This window comes from Poecile atricapillus, chromosome 27 (genome assembly GCF_030490865.1).
Source record: "Poecile atricapillus isolate bPoeAtr1 chromosome 27, bPoeAtr1.hap1, whole genome shotgun sequence".
Taxonomy (NCBI): Eukaryota; Metazoa; Chordata; class Aves; order Passeriformes; family Paridae; genus Poecile; species Poecile atricapillus.
Window position 1 is genome coordinate 5,534,985 of NC_081275.1, and position 21,600 is coordinate 5,556,584.

The following is a 21,600-nucleotide window of genomic DNA, read 5'->3' on the forward strand; positions in this document are numbered from 1 at the left end:
CAGGGGCTCTTGGAACAATTTGCCTTTTCTGGTCCTCCAAGGCCTGCCCTGCCTGGCTGCTTTGGCTGCCCAGCCTGGCACAGCTGCTCAGGGCAGCACTGGGTCCCCATCCCAGGAGGGGTTTCACAGCCGTGTGGATGTGGCACTTGGGCACGGGGGTCAGTGCTGGCCTTGGCAGTGCTGGGGGAGCTGTGAGCTCCTTGTGCCACCCAGCCATGCTGGGATGGCTGCCAGGGCACTGACCCCCCCTCCCACATCCTGGCAGGACAGGATGGACTCGGGCCTGTGCTCCTGCCTTGTGTCCTTGGGGTGGCAGGTCCAGCCCCCTCCAGCCACCCACAGCCTGTGGGGCTGCTCCAAAGGGCACCGAGCCGTGTCCAGCAAAACCTGAACTGGGCAGGTGTGGGGACAGAGCCGTGGTCAGCTGAGATCCCATGGGAAAGATCAACCCCCTCCATGGCTTCCCATGAGGCCCTGGCACAGGGTGCCCAGAGCAGCTGGGGCTGCCCCTTGATCCTTGGAAGTGTCCCAGGCCAGGCTGGATGGGGCTTGGAGCAGCCTGGGACAGTGGGAGGTGTCCCTGTCCATGGCAGGGATGGAAGTGCTTTAAGGTCCCTTCCAACCCAAACAATTCCATGATTCCATGGTGGCCACGCCCTCAAAAGGAAGGGAACTGCAAACTCCAGAGCAGGGGATTGCTCAGGACACTGTGGGGCTGTTGTGGAGCTCCTCAACTGTCCCAGATTCCCAGCAGGACAGAGGGAAGCAGCTCGGCCCTGCTCAGAGGGGTGTCCAGGTCCCATGTGTGGAATGGGAGCGGACGAAGCGATGGCGCGTCCCAACACTGTCCTGTTCCTGTGTCCAGATTTGATGAACCTGGAGGAAACTGGGAAAAAAGTCAGCCTGGGCCATGTGATCAGCCGAAATCTGGTTAAATTTGAAATAGCTGTAAATTTTCCTTTTCTGAGAAATCACCCCCAGCTCCCAGCCACTCCTCATGTTGTGCTCCCTACTTTTGTTTTCCATGTGTTCCCACTGCCTCCTGACACCATTTCCCGGCAAACCTGTGCAGAGGTGGCTCCAGCCCCAGACTGGAACTCCAGAGACCTTTCCCAATACTGCAAACAGCCCTGGGATCCTTGACCCCTGGAAGCTGTGGGCAGAAGACAAACATTGCCTGGATTTATCTGCAGGTGCCCAGGGTGCCTCTGCCAGCCCCGGTTTCCTCACTGGATGGGACACAGAGATCCCATTTCAGAGCCTGCAGCAGATCAGACACAGATCCAGAGCGATCCAAGACCCGCAGGAGGAGGCTGTGGCTGTTCCAAACATCCACATCCAGCTGGAGACATGATGTCTCCAGCCCTTCCCATCCTCTTCACCATCCTGCTTCTCTCAGCCGGGGCCTCTGCAGCACCGTAAGTCCCCTCTGTGTCCATCTGTTCCTGCTGGGGCGGCTTTAACCTCGGCTCCCTTGCAATTTCTGGTGGGATTCAATTCCTCCTGTGCCTGCTGGCATGGTTTAGGCTCAGCCTCTTGGCAGTTCCTGGTGGGACTCAATCCCTCCCATGCCCTGCTTGCTGCCCAGGGTGGGCACACTCAGGCTGAGGGTTCTCCCTGCCCAGGGGCACTGAGGACACGGCCCTGGTGCCTCTGGTGCCTCTGAGGAGCTGTTGTGCCCTCACCTGCAGAGCTGAGCTGAGGAGCCAAGGGCAGCCCAGAAGCAGGGAGGGGAGGCTGGGGAGGTTCCTGTGCTGCCAGGGGCTTTTCCAGGTCTCTGTGGGTCCGTGCTGGCTGTGCCTCACCCCCAGGGCTCTCCTTGTCCCTGCCAGGAGTTATGTGCTGGTGTCCCCGGCCGTGCTGTACCACCCTCACCCTGCCACGCTCTGGCTGCACCTCGGTGACCTCCAGGGGCCCGTCCAGGTCCATGTCCATCTGCAGAGGGACAGCGGGACCCTGGCCACCACCCTGCTGAGGAGAGAGGTCCTGGAGCCTCATCTGCACCTGAACGTCACCTTCCCTGTGAGCGTCACCCCAATGTCACCCCAAACCAGCTGGGAGCAGGGAGGGGGCCCTGGATGGTCTCCAGGCTGTGTCCATCAGCTCCACAGAGGACTGGGAACTTCCCCATCTTGTGGCAGTCTCATTCCTCACGCTGACAGCTGAACTCAGCCGCTTATCCCGTGGCTGGAATGATCCTGTTTGCAGACCTGCAGGGTGCTGGAAGGATGTTTCTTCCCAGCCCCTGGCTCGGGGAAGGTGTTCCTGGGGGTGAGGAGTGCTCTGGGTCACAGGAGGGAGCCTGGGCACTGTCCTTGCCCTCACCCCCAGCCCGCTGTTCCCCCTGCAGGCTCCTGCCCCTGCCAGAGGGAAGGAGGAAATCGTGGCCCTGCACGTCTCAATCCAAGGAGATTCTCTGAATGTCTCCGAGTCGAAGAAGGTGATGCTGAGAGCTCTGAGCCCCGGGATCTTCATCCAGACGGACAAGGCTGTTTACAAGCCTGGGCAGGAAGGTGAGGGGGGCAGGAGGGAACACTCTGCCCTGGTGGGGGAGAGGAGTGAGGAGGCCCAGCCTTGCTCCTGCACTGCCTGGAAATGGGAAGGATTATCCTGGGATATCCTGGAATGCCCAGCACGGGCGAAGGGCAATGACAGGACTCACTGGAGGTGCTGCTTGAGGGGCAGTGCAGGGCTCAGGGTGGATTTCCATCCACTTTCCACGGGGAATTCCACTCCCTTCAGATGAAGCCACTCCTCCGTTTCCTTTCCCAGTGAAGTTCCGAGTTGTCTCTTTGGATAAAGACCTGACCCCCAGCAACCAGAAGGTGAGAGCAGGGCTGGGGCATGGAGAGGTGACCCGGGCTCCCTGCAGTGTCCCAGCCAGCCGTGGGAGAGGTGTGGGAGTCACCTTTCCCCATGGGAATGCTGCCCTGGCCAGCCCTGCCCGGGGAGCTGCCCCCGGGGGCAGGGATGCCCTGTGCTGCTCAGGGATGCAGCAGGAGCAGGACACAGAAAGCAGAGGGCACGTGTGACACGGGAATGTGCCCACACCAGCTCCCAGTGAGGGATGCAGCCCTGGTGAGTGGGAAGTGAGGAATGTGCTGACATCCATCAAGGCATCAGACACCAGGAATTCTGGCAGGCTCAGCCTCTGGCACCCCTGAGCAATCACTGGGGTCCCTGGAAGTGCAGGATGTTCCCAGATTAAAGGGGTTCTGGACCCTTCCTAAGGCACTGGGAGGTGCCACCTCTCTGTGCCATGCTGGCAGTGCCCTCCGCCCATCCCTGCCAGAGCCAGGCTCAAAATCCATCCCAAAGCATCTTGAGGGCTGGGAAGTTCACAGCATCCCACAGAAAACCCTCCCTCTACCCCATCCGTGGCTGTGCCCACCCTGGTGAGACCCCAAGGAATGGAATTGCTCTTCTGACCATCCTCTCTTTGCCTTCCAGCTGCCCCTGGTGTTTCTGAAGGTCAGTTCGGCACAGCCAGGGCAGGGGGTGGGCCCGGAGGGCCGGGAGAGGGGACACAGGACACAGCCAGGGGCGCTGATCCCGTGTGTCCTGTGCAGGATCCCAGCGGGAATCGCATCGCGCAGTGGCGGGAGGTGACCCCTCGGCAGGGAATCGTGGATTTGTCCCTCCCGCTGGCCTCGGAGCCGGCCCTGGGCACCTACACCATCAGCGTGGAGGGGAAAAGCCACTCCTTTAGCGTGGAGGAATATGGTACACAGGGACTGGGAAGTGGTATCCCATGGACAGCAGGTCCTGACCCCCTCCAGCCACCCAGGAGGTGTTGTCACTGTCCTGGGAGTGACCACCCTCTGTCCTTGTGCCTGTCCACCAGTGCTGCCCAAGTTTGAGGTGACCATTCATGTCCCCACGCTGTGGGAGAAGGACGAGAAGTTCCCAGTGGGGATTTGTGGGCGGTGAGCTGGGAACAGGGAACAGGGGGGGATGAGGGGATGCAGCAGGGCCCCCCCAGCACAGTCTCCCCACTGTCCCCACACAGCTACACCTACGGGAAGCCTGTCCAGGGGAAGGTCCAGGCTGGCTTGTGCCTCAGCCAGAGGTTCCGGTATCACCAGAGGAAGAAGAGCTGCACCCAGGTTACTGGGCAGGTGAGTGTGGCTGGGACCAGGGGTGTCACTGGGACATTCCCTTCCTGGGAACGCTGCTGACCGGGTTGATCTTCCCTCCAGACGGAGAAGAACGGCTGCTTCTCCACAGAGGTTCCATTGGCTGCCTTCGACGAGACCATCCCAGGGTTGAGGAAGGAACTTGAAGTTGAGGCATTGCTGGTGGAGGATGGGACAGGTGGGGATGGGGGTGTGGCCATCCCTGCGTGCTCCCAAGGGATTGGTCTTCTCCAGGAACACCCAAAAGCACTGCTGGGATTTAGGGGTGCACATGCAGGGATGGGGTTTGGGTGGGGGTGTGAGTCAGGTCAGCCTGGCAAGACTTGGAATTCCAAGCAGAAGGAAAACACCTTTCCAAGATCCAGCAGCTCTGCCAGCGCTGGGAGCAGAGTCCTGGCAGTGCAGAGTGCTTGGGTTCCCCCAGGCTGGTGGAACTCATCCCTCACTTGCCACCTTGAGTGTCTGGCCTGGCTGGAGAGAAAGGAGAGCTGGGCTTGTCCCTGTGCCCAGCAGCCCCAGGGGGCCTCTCATGATGGTGAGGAGCCTTTTCTGAAGAGTCTGCCCCCAGCTGCACCTCGTCTTTAGGTCTGAAATATTCCACAGGATTCTGCTGCTCTTGTAGGAGATGCTAACTGTGCTGGGAGCTGCAGGAGGAAAGCCCAAATGTCCAGAGACCTTTTCTGTGTGGGGACAGGGGCACTGGCCGAGCTAAGCTGTGTCCCTGCAACACCCTGAGCTCCCCACTCTCACTCCACAGGGCTGGAGATGAAGAGCACCAAAAGCTGTGAGGTTTTACCTGAAGCAGTCACGGTCACCTTTGAGAACCCTGATCACGTCTACAAGCCTGGGCTCCCCTACACAGGGAAGGTAAGGGAGGCTCCCCTCTCCCTGCAGGGCTCACCCTGCTGCTCCCAGCCCTGGCTGAGCCCCAATCTGCACTACCTCCCCTTCCCTCCTGGCACAGATCCGGCTGCAGGGAGCCGACAGCTCTGGGCTGCCCCAGAGGCAGGTCCTGCTCTCGGTCAGGAACCAGGGAAAAGAGAAGACACAAAGCTTCCTGACAGACAGCTCAGGGAGAGCCTCCTTCCAGCTGGATGCCTCTGGCTGGAGTGACCATGTCTCCTTGAGGGTAAGGGCCCCACCCGTGCCCGGGTCCCAGAGCTGCTTCTCCAGTGGGGCCTGGAGCTGTGCCAGCCTCGGGGGCTGCTGGTGGATTCACCCCCTGATTCCCACCTCAGGCTCAACTCAACCGGACAGCCGAGAGCGGGGGGGAGGACTCAAGAGCTCCTGACCAAGATGCCTCTCTGACACTCATGCCCTACTCCTCGAAGAGCAGGAGCTTCCTGCACATCCGAGACCCTGAGGGGGAGCTGCCCTGCGGCCATTCCCAGCTGATCCATGTGGATTCCATCTTTGGAAAGGAGGCTTTAGGCAGTGAGCTGAAGAACCTGGATCTGGTTTTCATGGTTAGCCCTGGCCCAGGGAGGGAGGGCAGCAGGAATCAGGGTGGTTTTGTGGGAAGGACCACATCTCCCCATGGCAGTGTCCCCAGGGACAGGACAATGAGCAACCTGTCCTGGAGAGACCAAGGGACCTGTCAGAGGGACCTGCTGCTGCTGTTTGGCCTGTGCCCCCATGGGAGATGTTGGGAGGCTGGAGACTGGGCATGGTCAAAAATCATCCCAGAACTCACACTGTGGGTCTGTCCTCCATCAAGGCACTTTGATTCCACACTCAGCATCCATTTTATTCTCACCCCCTCCCCTGCAGGTCCTGGCCAAGGGGACCATTACCAGCATCTTCAGGAAAGAGGTCGCTGCAGAGCCTGGTAGGTCCCATGGCACGGAGGGGCTGTGCAGGGCTCTGCTCCCTGTGCCTGCTCCTCACAGGACCATGGAATGCTTTGGGTTAGAAGGGGCTTCCAATCCCATCCCATTCCACGCCCCTGCCCTGCCTAGGGGCACCTTGCAGTCTCCCAGGATGCTCCAAGCTCTGTCCAACCTGGCCTTGGACACTTCCAGGGCTGGAGCAGCCACAGTTTCCCTGGGTAACATCTCCCCCCTTTCCATGGCCCAGGACAGAGGGTCTCCCTCTCCCTGGAGCTGCCCATCGGGCTGGAGCTGGCGCCCATGGCCAAGCTTCTGGTCTACGTGGTGCTGCCCAACGGTGAGATGGTGGCTGACTCCACTGAGCTCTACGTGGCCAAGTGCTTCCCCAACCAGGTGAGAGGAGTTGGGTTGTCCATAGGTGCTTGCCTTGGGATCCATCCTGCTCCAGGTGCATCGCAGTGTCTCAGTCTCTCAACCCATTCCCTGATCCCCAAACCCTGTGAGGAGAGCCCTCCCTACCTGTGGCTCGGTCCTGCCCCTCCACAGGAGGTGACTGCCCTCTGCCCCTGTCCCCTGATGTCCCTGTGCAGGTGAAGATGGCGTTTTCAGAGGCCAGGGCCCTGCCTGGGGCAGCGCTGAGGCTGCAGCTGGGGGCTGCCCCGGGCTCCCTGTGCGCTGTCCGAGCTGTGGATCGCAGTGTGCTGCTCCTGAAGCCTGAGGCTGAGCTCAACGCTGAGGCTGTGAGTGCTGGCCCTGCCTCGGGTCCCCCTGCAGCCCCAGGAGCAGCCTGGGCTGGGGTGACATTGGCTTAAGTGTCCCTCACATGAACCCAGTGCTGTGGTGGCTCCCGGGCAGAGCCCTGTGCTCCAAAAATTAGGTTTCTGCACTTCTTTATTCCCAGGTCTACAAAGCACTGCCTGAGTTCAACTACCCCCACAGCATCCAGGATGAACCATTGTGTGACTTTTACTGGTGGGACTCCAAGATGGAAACCTCCAGGTTATTCCAGGTGAATACCCACCTGCACCTCCCAGTTCCTCCCCATCCAGGAGCCACCCGTGCTCCTCCCAAGTGCTGGGAAAGCCACACCCGTGGCAAAGGACTTTCCTGCCAAACCCAGGCTTCTTCTCCACTTGTTTTCTGTAGCCCTGGGATTGCTCACAGCTGGAATGGGGATATTCCTCCTGCTGGCTGTGGGAGGTGGACAACCTCTGCGTTTTCACAGGATGCAGCACTGAAGCTCTTCACCAGTGCCAAGACCAGGGAGGATTGCCCACCCAGGCTCCCCATCGTTGGAATGCCGGGTCCTGGAGGTGAGCACAGCCCTTGTGCTGGAAAGAGCAAAGAGCTGGTGGCCAGTGCTGGCTGCCGTGTCCTCAGGGGGCTTGGAGCCATCCAGGAAATACCCTCAGCATCAAAGAGGATGGAAAAGGATTTTGGTCACCCTTGTGCTGCCTGCAGGTGAGGTCCAGCTGAGACCTGAGATCCCCAAGTTCTGTTCTGCCTTTTCCAGGAGTGATGCCAGCACCCCGTTTTGCGTTGGAAGACTTGGTAGTGTTCAGCTCAGGCACCGCAAACATTGGGGATGGGGAAAAGGCCGCAGCACCCCGAACGTATTTCCCAGAGACGTGGCTGTGGGACCTGGTCCCTGTGGGGTGAGAGAGGACAGTTCCTAAGGGAAGGGAGTTGGGGACCACAGGACTCCTCCTCCCTGTGGGATGGCAGCAGCAGTGTCACAGCGGTGACACTCAGCCAGTGCCACCAGCTGTGGTGGGGTGGCCTCACGATGTTCTCCACGCTGCAGGGAGGGCGGCTCTGCTGAGGTGACGGTGACAGTGCCCGATGCCATCACAGAGTGGGAGGCTGGGATGTTCTGCATGGCCCCACAGGGCCTGGGGCTGGCCCCTGCTGTCACCCTCACGGCCTTCCAGCCGTTCTTTGCGGAGCTGGCGCTGCCCTACGCCGTGGTGCGCCACGAGACCTTCACCCTCAGGGCCACCGTCTTCAACTACCTGCGCCAGTGCCTGAGGGTGAGTGGGGACGGGCAGGGGGCCCTGGGGTGTGGCAGGGGCTGATGGAACTGTGGCCATACTCTGGCAGGTTCAGGTGAGGCCGGCTCTGGGGTCTGATGGAGCCATGGCCGTGCCCTGCAGGTTCAGGTGACGCTGGCAGAGTCAGTGGAGCTGGAGGTGTCACCAGGTGCAGGGGACACCTACAGGGGCTGTGTCTGTGCAGACGAAGCCAGGACCTTCCAGTGGGGCGTGCGAGCCACCAGCCTGGGTACAGAGCTGCCACCACCCCACCCTGCTGCCCAGAGACCCCCTCAGGGGGTGGGGTAGGGTGGGCAGGGAAGGCAGGAACCCCACGGCACCCGGGGAGTTCTCCCTTGCTCCACTCCCACCCTTCCTGGGTACCCCCAGCCCAATCCAGCCAGCCCCACCCCAAGCCCAGGGGGCTGTGCTCAGGTTTGGGGGTTCCCTGGGGACTGAGGGCCATATTTGCACCTGCAGGGGAGGTGAACATCACCGTGAGCACTGAGGCCCTCAGCTCCACAGAGCCCTGTGGCAACGAGCTGCCCCTGGTGCCGGCCCAGGGCCACGTGGACACCGTGATAAAGCCCCTGCTGGTGCAGGTCAGAGGGTTGTGAAGGAGGAAAATGGGATGGATTTGGGAGCAGGGTGAAAACAGCCCTTGGGGGGCAGTGGGAGAGCACCCAGACATGAAGCCAGGGGTGACCCAGGGGACAGGGGGACAGGCAGGTCCCTCCTCCTGACTGACTCTGGTGCTGCTTCCTCACAGCCTGGGGGGATCCTGGTGGAGAAGGCTCACAGCTCCCTGCTCTGCCAGGAAGGTAGGACTGGCCAGGGGGACAGGCACTGCTGTGGGATGTGGGCCAGGGCTGTTTGGCCATTGGTCACAAGGGCCACCAGCCCAGAGGAGCCAAGGGCCAGGGTGCCAGAGCAGGAACAGGGTGGGTGGGGCTGTCACAGGACCCACTGGGAAGAGATGGGCATTCCCACTGTCATGGCCCTCTGTCCCCACAGGTGCTGAAGAAGTCTCCTTGGAGATTCCTGCAAACATCCTGGAGAGCTCCCAGAGAGCCCACATCACCGTGATGGGTAAGGCCTGAGGACCACAAGGGACAGCCTGGGTGCAGAGGTCCCCAGGCTCAGCAGGACGTTGGACCACCTGGAGCTGACATGGGACACGGGTGCTGGTGGCAGGGGCACAGCTGATGGTGTGTCCCCCTGGGTCAGGTGACATCCTGGGCAATGCCCTGCAGAACCTGGACAGTCTCCTGGCCATGCCCTACGGCTGTGGGGAGCAGAACATGGTTCGCTTTGCCCCCAACATCTACATCCAGCAGTACCTGGAGAAAACCGGGCAGCTGCTGCCGGACATCCGTGCCAAGGCACAGGGGTTCCTGCAGAGCGGTCAGTGGGACCCTGACACCCCACCTGGGAGGGACATCACTGTCCCCCAGCCCCCTCCCCACTCACCTGGCTCCCCTGGGGTGCCCTTGGCACAGACACAACGCTCCATCCTCATATCCCTGTGTCCCCTCACAGGGTACCAGCGGGAGCTGCTGTACAAACACGGCGACGGCTCCTACAGCGCCTTTGGGAAGAGCGATCGCAAGGGCAATACCTGGTGAGGGCTCTGCAGCTGCATCCAGGGCTCCTCCTGCCACCGGGGAGCCCCAGTGCTGACCCTCAGCCCTCCCATGTGTCCCTGGCTCCAGGCTGACGGCGTTTGTCCTCAAGTCCTTCGGGCATGCCCGGGCCTACGTGGCCATCGAGGAGCGGCACATCACGGACGCGCTGCGGTGGCTGCAGCAGCACCAGAGGAAGAGTGGCTGCTTCCGCAGCGTGGGCAGACTCTTCAACAACGCCCTGCAGGTGGGGCAGGGGCTGGGGTGGGGACCCTGAGGATGGTCTGGGCAGTGGGGGTGTCCCTGTGCTAGTGTCACAGCCCAGCTGGATCAGTGTCCCGCTGTCCCCTTGCAGGGCGGTGTCTCGGACGAGCTCTCACTCTCGGCTTATGTGACGGCAGCAATGCTGGAACTGGGGCTGCCCACGCTGGTGAGGATGGACCCTTCTTTCCCACAGGGACTGGTGGGGTGGGGACAGCTGCTGGGACAGGGGATTGGCCATTCCAGGCCACCTCGCAGCCCAAACAGGGCACAGTTGGCCACACTGGGCAGCACTGGGGTCTCTGAGCGAGTCCCATGCTCTGGGCTGGCTCCTGACTGCACTACCACGCCAGGAGCCGACGGTGAGCTCAGCCCTGAAGTGCCTGGAGGCTTCTCCCACGGACAACCCCTACACACAAGCCCTGCTCGCCTACGTGTTCGGGCTGGCGGGGCTGCGGGAGCAGCAGCAGGTGCAGCTGCAGCACCTGGCCCAGCACAGCGTCAGCACAGGTACAGCCCAGGCAGGGGCACCACGGGCAGTGCCAGCTCTGAGTGGGCAGGTACAGCCCAGGCAGGGGCACCATGGGCAGTGCCAGCTCTGGGAGACCCCAGCCCAGCCAGCAGCAGGGGCTGAGCTGCCGTCCCTTCTCCCCCAGAGGGGCAGCTCTACTGGCAGAGGAAGGGGCAGGCTCAGAAGGCCTTGGAGCCGTCCTGGGCCGCGGCTGCGCCGGCCGAGGTGGAGATGACAGCCTATGTCCTGCTGGCCTACCTGTCCCAGCCCTCCGTGTCCCCTGCTGACCTGGGGACAGCATCCCAGATCGTCCGCTGGCTCTGCAAGCAGCAGAACCCCTACGGGGGCTTTGCCTCCACACAGGTGCTGGCCCTGGCCCCAGGGGCTGCTCCAAGCTGGCCCCTCCTGGGAGCTGCACTCAGGGGTGACCCTGGCGCTGTCCCCGTGCACAGGACACGGTGGTGGCCCTGCAGGCCCTGGCCAAATACGCCACCCTGACCCATGGCAGCAACGGGGACTTCACGGTGACGGTGACATCGCCCACGGGGATGGTGCAGGACTTTGTGCTGGACAGCAGCAACCGGCTGGTGCTGCAGCGGGCGGCGCTGCCCGAGCTGCCGGGCACCTACAGGCTGCGAGCCCGCGGGCAGGGCTGTGCCCTGGCACAGGTGGGTACAGCCTGGGCTCCCTGGCCCTGGCCCTGTCCCTGTCCCCTCGCTGGCCTCACCCCGTGCTGTCCCCCAGGTGACCCTGCGCTACAATGTGCCCCCTCCTCCCAGCACGGGGGCGTTTGAGCTGCGGGTGGAGACAGAGCCGCTACCTGGCACACAGAACCCCCAGTTCCTGCTCCGCCTCTGGGCACGGTAGGGACTGGGGCTCTCCCGGGTTTGGAGAGGACAGGGAGAGAGGGAATCCCCAAGCCCACCCCGGGGCTCTGCCCTTGCAGGTACAGTGGGGACCGTCCTGTCACCAACATGGTTGTCATCGAGGCCAAGCTGCCATCGGGCTACAGCCCAGACAAGAAATCCGTGGTGGAGGTGAGGAGCCCCCCACCCCTCTCTGGGATACCAGAGGTTGCGATATCCCCTGGGGGCTTTGGGACACGGAGGGACACCTGCTTGGGGTGCTGGGCACCCATGGAGCAGCTGTGGCCCTTCCTGAGCTGTGTTCCTGCAGCTGAAGAGGCAGAACCTGGTGAAGAAGGTGGAGGTGCAGCCTGACCAGGTGACCATTTACCTGGAGCAGGTGAGATGGGGACAGCAGCAGCCCTGGGACGTTGGGGGTTTCCCCGTGGTGGGTGGCTGCACCTCTCCCCTGGGCTGTCTCCACAGCTGAGCAAGGAGGAGGAGACCTTTTCCTTCCGAGCCCAGCAGGATTTCCTGGTGAGCAACCTCCAGCCAGCCACCGTGTCCCTGTATGACTACTACGAGACAGGTGAGGCCTGCAGGGCTGTGTCCCCTGGCCCTGCTGCCACCCCTGCAGCCCCAGGGGTCAGTGGGCTCTGGCTGAGCTCCCAGCTCCTGCTGATGAGCTTTGGCTCGTTAAGGGAGCAGCTCCTCCCAGGCCCATGGTCACCACCTCTCCCACTGCAGGTGACCGTGTGGATGTGGCCTACACTGCACCCCCCAGCTCAGGTAGGGGCTGAGCCTGCCAGGCCAGGGGTCACCCCACACTCGGGACCCTGATGGGGACACAGCCACCATGAAGGGCCAAGCTGGGCTGTGCTGGGCAGGGAGGGGGGGGCAGAGGAGCCCATCCCTGAGTCCTGCCCTGATTGTTGGGGATTTGCTGGCCAGAGCTTGGGGGCACAGGTCAGGGAGGGCCCAGGTGTCCAGGCTGGGGGTGCAGGGGGTGCTGTGCCTCTTTGAGGGGGATCAGTCCCCATCAGCCCTGGCCTTCCTCCAGCGACCCCCTGGAGCTCCACACGGGGTTTGGGGTCACACTGAGCTCCAAGGGATGGGGCTCAACCAGAGGGTCAGGGGTAAGCCAGGGTGGTGCTGGGGGTTGTGGGGACTCTCCTCTCACAGCACCCCTATATTCCATCTTGAAGAGGAGAAGGAAAACGTCTAACTCAGCCTGGAGCCTGGCAGCCCTCCCTGCCCTGCCCCAGCTCCTGTGGACAGCAAGGACAGGGATGGCTGAGGGTCTCTGCTCATGGCCATGGTCCTGACCCTCCACGGGGGCAGCAGGTGGCCCAGAGACCCTCCCAGCACCACTGGCCCCCAGCAGGGCCCCTCTGCAGGAGCCATAGCTGGGTCTGGATCTGCAGCCAAGGGGCTCCTGCAGGCCCAAGGACACATATGGCTTCTCGAGCTCTGCCACTCGATGGACTTGGCTGAGCAGCCACAGTGGGAACTTCACAGGGACACCCCTGGGCCACCTCCTGCCACCCCTGCATGGACACTCTGAGGTGCCACCTCAGCCCTCTCCCCAGCACTGACACAGTGCCAGTGTCACCACGAGGGACTTGGGGACACTCTGAACTCCCAGCACAAACCAGACAGGTGCCTGCTGGAGAGAAGCTAGGGCCTGCCCTGGGTCTAAATAAAGCCATAGTCAATCACTTCTTTACTCTTGGTTGTACTTTTCCATGAGGGTCCCACCCTGGAAAAGGTGGGGACAGAGGGGACAGGGTGGCTGCTGTGGCCTGGGGCAGGAGGTGAAGGGCAGGAGAGTCAATCCCTGTCAGACAAAGCCGGGTGAGTGGAGCGGGGAGGGCTCCCGAGGCAGGAGCAGGTGCACAGAACACACCCAGCAGTGCCCTCTCTGTCACATGGCACAAGGGGATGTGGCAGTGCCAGCATGGGTCCCTCACCTCACCCAGGCACATGACACAGCCCTGGGCAGCCTCAGACTGGCCTTAAACTCTGCTGTCCCTGAGCTCTGGGCAGAGACACCACTCTTCTGCCACCTCAGTCACCAATCTGGCCCAGGGATGTCCCCCAGAGCCACCCGCACCCTGGGGACAGCTGGGGCTGCTGTGGAGGCTCCTGTGATCTCCCAGGGGAGTCACCCAGCACAGCCAGCCTGGTGACACCTGGAGCTGTGGCCAGGGGCTGTGGCCGCAGGGCTGGGGCCAAATGACCCCTCCATGCCCCAGGGGAGGGCACAAGGCACTGTCACAGCAAGGCACAGACTAAGCAAGGTGTGGCCAAGCCCCAGCCCTGTCCCCAGGGCTCCTGAGGTGGCAGTGGGGCACAGGAGCCAGCCCTGTGCCCTGAGCTGAGTCTCTTGCTGGGGATGGAGCCACTCCCACCTCACTTGTGGCGCTTTTTCTTCTGCTCTTTGCGCTTCTGAGCCCTCACGTCCTTCTTGAGCCGGCTGTCGACCACCTTGAACTGGCCCTTGACGCCAGGGGGACGCCGCACCCGGGGTCCCACGCCCTTCTTGGCCACCAGGTAGGTGACCTGGCGCTTCTCCTTGGCCAGCCCGGCCTTCTTGTAGATGCTGCAGGAGAAGGACAAAGATCAGAGTGAGTCTGACTGGGACAAAAACCAAACCCAGTGTTGGGACATCGGGTCCCATCCCTCTGGCTCTGCCACCCCTCCATCAGCCTGGCTGGGGACACAGAGCTGCCCCAGTGGCTGCATGGACACGGCTCCACCAGCCAGACCAGCCACAAAGGGAGGAGCTGGATTCTGGCTTGGCCACTCACCGGCGCAGCTGGGCCACCTTCTCCCGCTCTGAAATGTCCACAGTGCTCACCACAGCCTCGGCCTTCTTCTTCATCTGCTCCAGCTTCTTCAGCATCTGGGGGGCAGCCACGGTCAGAGGAGAGACAGAGGGTCAGAGGAGGGACAGAGGGTCAGAGGAGAGACAGAGGGTCAGAGGAGGGACAGAGGGTCAGAGGAGGGACAGAGGGTCAGAGGAGGGACAGAGGGTCAGAGGAGGGACAGGGGCATTGGAGGAGGAGCAGGGTGTCAGGAAAACACAGGGAATCAGAATCGGGGCAGGGTCAGTGGAGGATGGACAGGGGGGTCAGAGGGAGGACTGAGGCCCTGGGAGAGGAGTCAGGGCACCCCTGGGGCCCACCCCCACTCACCCTCCGCTTCTTGCGGGCCTTGGCCTCCGCCACCTTCTTGATGGGGCGGGCGTTGATCTCCTTCCAGCGCTGCCGATAGGCCTCGACCGTCTGCTTATCCACGGGCAGCTGCCGGCGCCGGTGCTGCCGCTCCTCCTCCGTGAACCACTCGGGCAGCTCCCCCTCCTCCTCGTTGTAGGAGTACCTGGAGGGGCCCAGGTGAGCTGTGAGCAGGACACAGGGGCCCCACTTCCCCTGTCCCTGCTGGGGAACAATCCCTGCAGCCCCCAGCCCGGTACCTGTTGAAGGAGTCATCGATGAGGTCCCGCCGGGCCTTTTTGGAGGAGACAATGACAGAGCCAAGGGCCAGGCCCTCTGCATCCAGGACTCTTTTCACTGTGGGACATGGAAAGCTTGGCCTGGCTGTAGCCCAAGAGCCAGGGAGCAGCCCTGGGGAGCACAGTCTGTCCCTGCCCCCACCTCCTGTCCCTCCCCAGGCCCCCCCACTCACCTGGCTTCTCAATGGGCACCACCTCGAACCCACAGGGCTCAACACGGCCCCGCTTCTTCCCCACCGGTGCCAGTGGCCTGTGGAGAGGAGTGGCCAGGGCTGGGGTCCCTCAGCTCTCCACTACTGTGGAGCTCGGGAGGACACCCAGACCCCCCTCAGCCCTCACCTCTCATCTTCACTGCTGCTGTCATCGTCACTGCTCTGCTCCTCCTGAGCTTCACTGGCAGCGGGAGCTGTGGCTGCTGCAGGGCTGGGCTCGGCTGGAGCCTCCTCCTGGGCCACCTCCTTCTTCTTCTTCTGCCCTTTCTTTGTTGTTTTGTCTGGCAATGGGAAGCACTGGGTGGGACAGAGCCAAGGCAGGCCCTGCTACAGACACTCCTCTAGAGATCCTGCTCATTAACACTGCACTAATGACAGCTCGTTAGCGACACACACTGGGAGCAGCCTCTGGTCCAGCAGGAGGGGCTCCTGCCCATGGCAAAGCTTGGAACTGGCTGCTCCTTAAAGCCATTCCATGCTGCTGCTCAGGGCAGAGCCCCATTGTGGCTGGAGCCAGTGCCCCACACTGGGCTGTGGGACTGTCCCTCCGTGTCCCCTCACCTCTCTGAGCCTCACGCTGCCTCTCAGCCAACATCTGAGCCTGCCCCAGCTCCAGCTCCTCGTCCGCATCATCCTCAATGCCAGCGAAGGCGTCCTGGGATGGGAACAGTGGGGTCAGCCCAGGGCAGGCCTGGGGAGGGGGTCAGCCCCAGGGAGAGGGGTCAGTCCCAGGAAGGGGGGGTCAGCCCCAGGGAGAGGGATCAGCCCAAGGAAGGGGTCAGCCCCAGGGAGGGGGGATCAGCCCCAGGGAGAGGGGTCAGCCCCAGGGAGGGGGTCAGCCCCGGGCAGGCCAGGGCAGGTGCTGGGGCCGAGGCTGCTCCATCATTGCTGCCCCACAAGAGGGACTCACCTTCCCAAACCACAGGCTGGTCTGTCGCTCTTCCAGCACTGACTTCTCCTCCAGGGGCACCAGCAGGGGATTCTCCACTTCCTGCCCTTCCTCCTCCTCTTCCTTCTGCTTGAACTTCGGCCTGTGACACGGAGCAGCAGGATCAGTGTCCCCAGCCCTAGCTGGCTCCTGGAGCTGCTTCCAGGGCAGCCCCTGTCCCTGGAGGCCTCTCCCCTCTCACCTCTTCCCAGCCCGCTCCCGTTCCAGCTTCCGCTGCCGGGCCTCAATCTCCAGCAGCTCCTCTGGGTCCAGGTCGCTGGCCAGGGACACATCATCCTCTTCGTCATGATCCGACAGGTAAATGTCATCGTCAGCAGGGCCCATCTCCAGCAGGGCATCAGCCGAGGCCATGTCCCCCCGGGACAGCTCATCCAGCAGCTGCAGCACAGGGTGGAGTCACACAAGTGACAGAGGTGACATGAGTCACCTGTCCCAGCCCGGTGTCCCCGGGAGCTCCCCCACCCACCGGGGTCCTGTGGATGCTGCGCAGGGAGAACATGCTGGTGTCACCATCGTCAGCAATGGACACTCCAGGAAGGTCCATCTTCAGCTCCACACGCTCCCGCTGCTTCCGCTGCTCCTTCAGGATCTTCTTCTTCTTCCTGGGGGAGGCAAAGGAGTGTGGCCACAGTGTCCCCATCCCACACAAACACCCCAGAGGCTCAGCCCCTGTCACAGCACTGCCAACCTCCTGTGAGGGGCTCCCAGTGCTGGAACAGCCTGGAACAGCTGCTTCAGCTGCTTAGAGGAGCCCAAGGACCCCAAACCCACAAATCCCCCCCAGCAGAGGAACAGGCTGACACTGCCACTCTCTGTCTCCATGGCTGCAGCCCCATCTCTCCTCCTCTTTCTACCTCTTCAGCTCTGCCAGCTCCTCAGCCTTCATCTCTGCCAAGGCCAGCTCCACCTCCTCTTGTTCCTTCGCCTCAGCAGCCGCAGCTTTTGCCTCCATCTTCTCCATCTTTTCCTCCTCCTTGCCGTCCTCCTCCTCTCCAGAGCTCAGGCTGCCAAAAGGAAGGAGCTCAGAGGAGCTGTGCTGAGGGCAGCCCATGTCAGCCTGGGGACAGCCCCGCTCCCCAGTCCTACTTGATATCCAGCTCCTTCGCCTGCTCCTTCAGCTTCTTGGCCAGGAACCGCCGCAGCTTTGTCCTCCAGTTCAGCAGGGCCCTGGGTGGGGTGGCAGCTGTTAGGGACAGCCAGCAGGCCCAGCTGGGGGGTGTGGCTGTCCCCCAGGCCCAGCTGGGGCTGTCCCAGTGTCCCCCAGCACCTGAGCTCCTTGCGGCCCAGCACTCGGATGTCCCTGCAGCACTGGCGCAGCTCCTCCGTGGTGGAGCTGTGATTCTCCAGCTCCCCATCCCCCAGTGTGATCTGGCACAGGAAAAAGGATTTAAATCCCAGCCTCTCCTCCACGGGACAGGGACAGGGAGTCCTTGCAGGCACAGACCTCATTGGCCTTGGAGAGGAAATCCACGGGGTTGGGAGCCTTGAGGAAGTCCATGAGGGTGAAGCGGTGGTACAGGGTGGTGTCACCTTCAGCGTAGCCTTCGGCCTGGGGGGACAAGGGGCTGTGGCAGCCAAGGCAGAGGGGAAACAGGCAGACCCCACCAGCCCTGAAGGGTGTCTCGCTGCAGTGGCTGCCTAAATGTGTCTGTGGGTTTTACTTGAGAACTTTAAAAATTGTTTGCAACTCAGCCTGAGCTAGGACAAATCACCATCCCCAGCCCAGCAGCAGCTCCCAGTCCCACCTCAGACACAAGAGCTGACAATGACAGGTTTGTGTCAGCTCTGTGCTCAGCTGGGGCCGCCTGACACAGATTTACTGTCCTAGAGCCACCTCAGAGAGACACAAACCCTGTGCCCAACCCATGTAGGGTCTAACTGACCCAGCCCCAGCCTCACTATCCCCACTTCAGCACTGCAGCCACTTTAGGGCTCCAAACCTCCCCCAAACTGGCTCTTCCAACAATTCCCATCCCAGAATCTTCCATTTTCCTGAACAATTTTAATTAATACAACCTCTTCAGGCCCAGTCCCATCAGTGTCTGGCCTTGCTCGTACCTTGGGCTTCTTTTTGCTGACCAGCTCACTGACAGACTTGGTGGGAACCTCCACATCCTTGAAGGCATATTTGGGGTCAAAAAACTTGCTGTCAATTTTGTCTGGAGCCTGATAACCTGGGATGGAGCAATGAGAGCCATGACAGACATTCCTCTGGAACAGAGCAATCAGAATCAGCCACAATCAGAGCTACTTCTCTGTGGGAGAGGGCTCAGAGCCATTCTACCATCTCAGGAGGAATCAAAACCACCAAAACCATTCCTCCTGGGATGAAAGAATCACAGACACAAAATTATTCCTCCCAGGAAAAAGGAATCAACACCTTTTCTCCTGGGATGGAGGAATCAGAACCATTCCTGCTGGGATGGAGGGATCAGAGCCACCAGCAGGTTTTCCCAGCCCCATCCCAGCTGCTCCAGGTCCCCCCAGGTGCTCACCCTGGCACACTACAAAGATCTCTGCAGACTCGTTGCGGGAGGCCTGGGGCTTGGTGGCTTGGACCTTCTGGAAGAACTGCTGGAAGATCCACAGCAGGGGCTGGTAATCCCGGGAACGGAAAACCTTGGTGATGAACCAGCCACCTTTGCACAGGAACTCACAGGCCAGCTTCAGGGCCATGAGGGTCAGGTTGGCTGCAGGAGAGAAGAGGGAGAGAGGGAATGAGCCTTCCCTGGGAGGGTGGGAAGGGGCTGGGATTGGTTTCTCAAAGAAGCTGTGGCTGTCCCATCCCCAAGGCCAGGTTGGGACAGTGGAAGGTGTCCCTGCCATGGCAGGGGCTGGCACTGGACTTTAAGGTCTCTCGCAGCCCAAACCACCCTGGAACTCTGTGAGAGCAGTGAGAGGTCCCTGTCCCCCGTGTCCCCACCCTGGGAGTAGGCGTCGTGCACCCAGCTGGCTCCCACGTTGGGTGCTCCATCGTTCAGCACCACGTCCACCTTCCACGTCTGCAGCTCCTTGCGCAGGGCCTGTGGGACAGTGACACCCATTTGTCCCTCAGCAGGGACCCCACCCCATCCCCTGTGACCCCCCTGCCACCACAGGGGACCTGCAGAGCCCCAGGCCAGCAGGTGACACCTGGGACAGTACCTGGCGACACTTCTCAGTGGTGATGTCCTCCTGCAGCGTCACCACGTTGGGAATGGGCTTGATGGGCACCAGATCCACCCCTGGTTGAAGAAAAACACCAAATTCCCTCAAAAGAGGCTCCAGCCCGTCCCAAGGGGCTTCCCCATCCACCCCCTCCTCCTCCCAGGATCCCGTTTGTGTGTCCCACCCAGGGACTGTCCCCAGCTCCACTCACCAATGATCAGGCTGGACACCGGCATGAATTTGGAAGCCACCTGAAGCCTGGGAAGAACAGAGAGGAGCAAAGCTGGAGCAGGATCCCAGGAGAGCTCTCAGCCTGGGATCGTGCTGCAGGGGCTGGGATGGAGGACAGGGACACAGCAGGGAACAGGACACGCCCAGGCCAGCTGCTGGCACTGTGGTGGCCTGTCCCCACTCACCAGCCGCCAGGGGCCGCACACAGGTCCAGCAGCGCCCGCGCCTTCTGCAGGAACTGGAACTTCCGATTGAGCTGGAGCAGCTTGAAGGAGGAGCGGGAGCGGAAGCCTGGGGGGAGCAGGGGGTGGTGACTGGGGGGAGCAGGGGGTGGTGACTGGGGGGAGCAGGAGGTGGTGACTGGGGGGAGCAGGGGGTGGTTACTGGGGGGACAGGGGGCGGTTACTGGGGGGAGCAGGGGGCGGTTACTGGGGGGAGCAGGGGGTGGTTACTGGGGGGACAGGGGGTGGTTACTGGGGGGAGCAGGGGGCGGTTACTGGGGGGAGCAGGGGGTGGTTACTGGGGGGACAGGGGGTGGTTACTGGGGGGAGCAGGGGGTGGTGACTGGGGGGAGCAGGGGGTGGTTACTGGAGGGACAGGCGGGGACCGTGGCCCCAGCCCCAGCGCCGGGCAGGGCCCTCACCCGTCTCCTTGGCCAGGTGGTAGAACTTGTCCCGCCGGCTCTTGCCCAGTTTGCTTTTCTTGCCCATGCTGGTGGCGCTGGGCCCCTCGGGGGGGCTGGGATGTGCTGTCAGCCAAGGACCTGCGGGGAGAAACACGAGTGAGGGGCGGCCCGGGGCCCCGCGGCTCTGCAGGGGAGCCCCGGCCTCCCTCCGTGTCCTCTCGGTGTCCCCTCCCGTGCTCCCCGTGTCTCTCCAGCTCTCCCTCGTTACCCCCCTCAGCCCCCCCGGTGCCCTCTCGGTGCCCGCTCCCAGCTCCGACACTGTCCCCACCCGCACCCACCGCCCCGAGCCGCGCCCGGCCCCGCCGCTCTGCCCTGCAGCCTCCGAACACCCGGGCTGGACACCCCCGGCCCTGACACCCCCGGCCCTGACACCCCCGGCCCTGACACCCCCGGCCCTGACACCCCCGGCCCTGACACCCCCGGGCTCCTTTCCCCAGCCCGAGCCGACTCCCCCGGGACACCGACACCACCCCGATCCAGACCCAGACCCCGATCCAGACCCTGACCCTGCCCCAGACCCTGACCCTGATCCCGATCCAGACCCTGACCCTGACCCAGACCCTGCTTCTGATCCCGATCCTGATAACGGTCCCGATCCCGATCCCAATCCCGATCCAGACCCAGACCCTGACCCTGCTCCCGGTCCCGATCCAGACCCTGACCCTGCTCCCGGTCCCGATCCCGATCCCAATCCCGGTCCCGATCCACACCCTGACCCTGCTCCCGGTCCCGGTCCCGATCCCAATCCCGGTCCCGATCCACACCCTGACCCTGCTCCCGGTCCCGATCCCGGTCCCGATCCCGATCCACACCCTGACCCTGCTCCCGGTCCCGGTCCCGATCCCAATCCCGGTCCCGATCCACACCCTGACCCTGCTCCCGGTCCCGATCCCAATCCCGGTCCCGATCCACACCCTGACCCTGCTCCCGGTCCCGGTCCCGATCCCAATCCCGGTCCCGATCCACACCCTGACCCTGCTCCCGGTCCCGATCCCGGTCCCGATCCCGATCTCGATCCCAATCCCGGTCCCGATCCACACCCTGACCCTGCTCCCGGTCCCGGTCCCGATCCCAATCCCGGTCCCGATCCACACCCTGACCCTGCTCCCGGTCCCGATCCCGATCCCAATCCCGGTCCCGATCCAGACCCTGACCCTGCTCCCGATCCCGGTCCCGATCCCGGTCCCGGTCCCGATCCCGATCCCGGTCCCGATCCAGACCCTGACCCTGCTCCCGGTCCCGATCCCGGTCCCGATCCAGACCCTGACCCTGCTCCCGATCCCGGTCCCGATCCCGATCCCGGTCCCGATCCAGACCCTGACCCTGCTCCCGGTCCCGATCCCGATCCCGGTCCCGATCCAGACCCTGACCCTGCTCCCGGTCCCGGTCCCGGTGCCGCCGCGTGCCCGCACCGCCTTCCCGGCGTGCCCCGCGCGGATCATCCAGCTTCCGCTTCCTCTTGCTCTGGCCGCCATTTTAGGAGTGGCGCAGCTCGTCCTCCGCAGCCTGCGGGCGGAAGAAGGGCGAGGATAACGAGTCCCCTCGGAGGTGCGGGAAGCAATCGCGGGCCCGATCACGGCCCGTCCTTCCCCGCCGGTGCCCTACAACACCGACAAGTCACCTTTGAC

At 62.8% G+C, this 21,600-nt stretch overlaps 2 protein-coding genes across 7 annotated transcripts; one reads left to right on the top strand and one right to left on the bottom strand.

The window, feature by feature from the left end:
- The first annotated feature begins 1,204 nt into the window (after positions 1–1,204).
- Positions 1,205–12,958, top strand: LOC131588977 (alpha-2-macroglobulin-like protein 1). The gene is made up of 36 exons (XM_058858062.1): positions 1,205–1,418; positions 1,833–2,022; positions 2,351–2,513; positions 2,773–2,825; positions 3,451–3,471; positions 3,570–3,723; positions 3,845–3,926; positions 4,010–4,118; positions 4,200–4,314; positions 4,894–5,003; positions 5,101–5,265; positions 5,375–5,602; positions 5,907–5,964; positions 6,213–6,358; positions 6,556–6,705; positions 6,867–6,974; positions 7,191–7,278; positions 7,479–7,620; positions 7,770–7,995; positions 8,119–8,245; positions 8,476–8,597; positions 8,765–8,816; positions 9,010–9,084; positions 9,223–9,399; positions 9,535–9,616; positions 9,708–9,864; positions 9,973–10,047; positions 10,232–10,388; positions 10,535–10,752; positions 10,842–11,057; positions 11,134–11,252; positions 11,336–11,426; positions 11,566–11,634; positions 11,721–11,823; positions 11,982–12,023; positions 12,440–12,958. The coding sequence occupies exons 1-36, from the start codon at positions 1,234–1,236 to the stop codon at positions 12,457–12,459; spliced, it is 4,395 nt and encodes a 1,464-aa protein (XP_058714045.1). The 5' UTR covers positions 1,205–1,233; the 3' UTR covers positions 12,460–12,958.
- On the bottom strand, positions 12,929–21,530 carry FTSJ3 (FtsJ RNA 2'-O-methyltransferase 3). Of its 6 annotated transcripts, none has more exons than XM_058858064.1 (22): positions 21,337–21,530; positions 19,931–20,050; positions 19,473–19,578; positions 19,268–19,314; positions 19,054–19,133; positions 18,833–18,932; positions 18,405–18,599; positions 17,968–18,083; positions 17,354–17,458; positions 17,177–17,277; positions 16,996–17,076; positions 16,764–16,913; positions 16,376–16,511; positions 16,091–16,287; positions 15,871–15,991; positions 15,522–15,615; positions 15,088–15,241; positions 14,922–14,998; positions 14,710–14,806; positions 14,432–14,615; positions 14,045–14,139; positions 12,929–13,836 (listed from the first exon to the last, which is right to left on the bottom strand). In XM_058858064.1, exons 2-22 carry the CDS (start codon positions 19,995–19,997, stop codon positions 13,647–13,649), a joined length of 2,493 nt encoding a protein of 830 aa, XP_058714047.1. In that variant the 5' UTR covers positions 19,998–20,050; positions 21,337–21,530; the 3' UTR covers positions 12,929–13,646. The 6 variants fall into 6 exon arrangements, with proteins under 6 accessions (XP_058714047.1, XP_058714046.1, XP_058714051.1 ...); XM_058858063.1 differs by having other exon boundaries at positions 21,343–21,505; XM_058858068.1 differs by lacking the exon at positions 21,337–21,530 and adding an exon at positions 21,295–21,313.
- Positions 21,531–21,600: the final 70 nt, after the last annotated feature.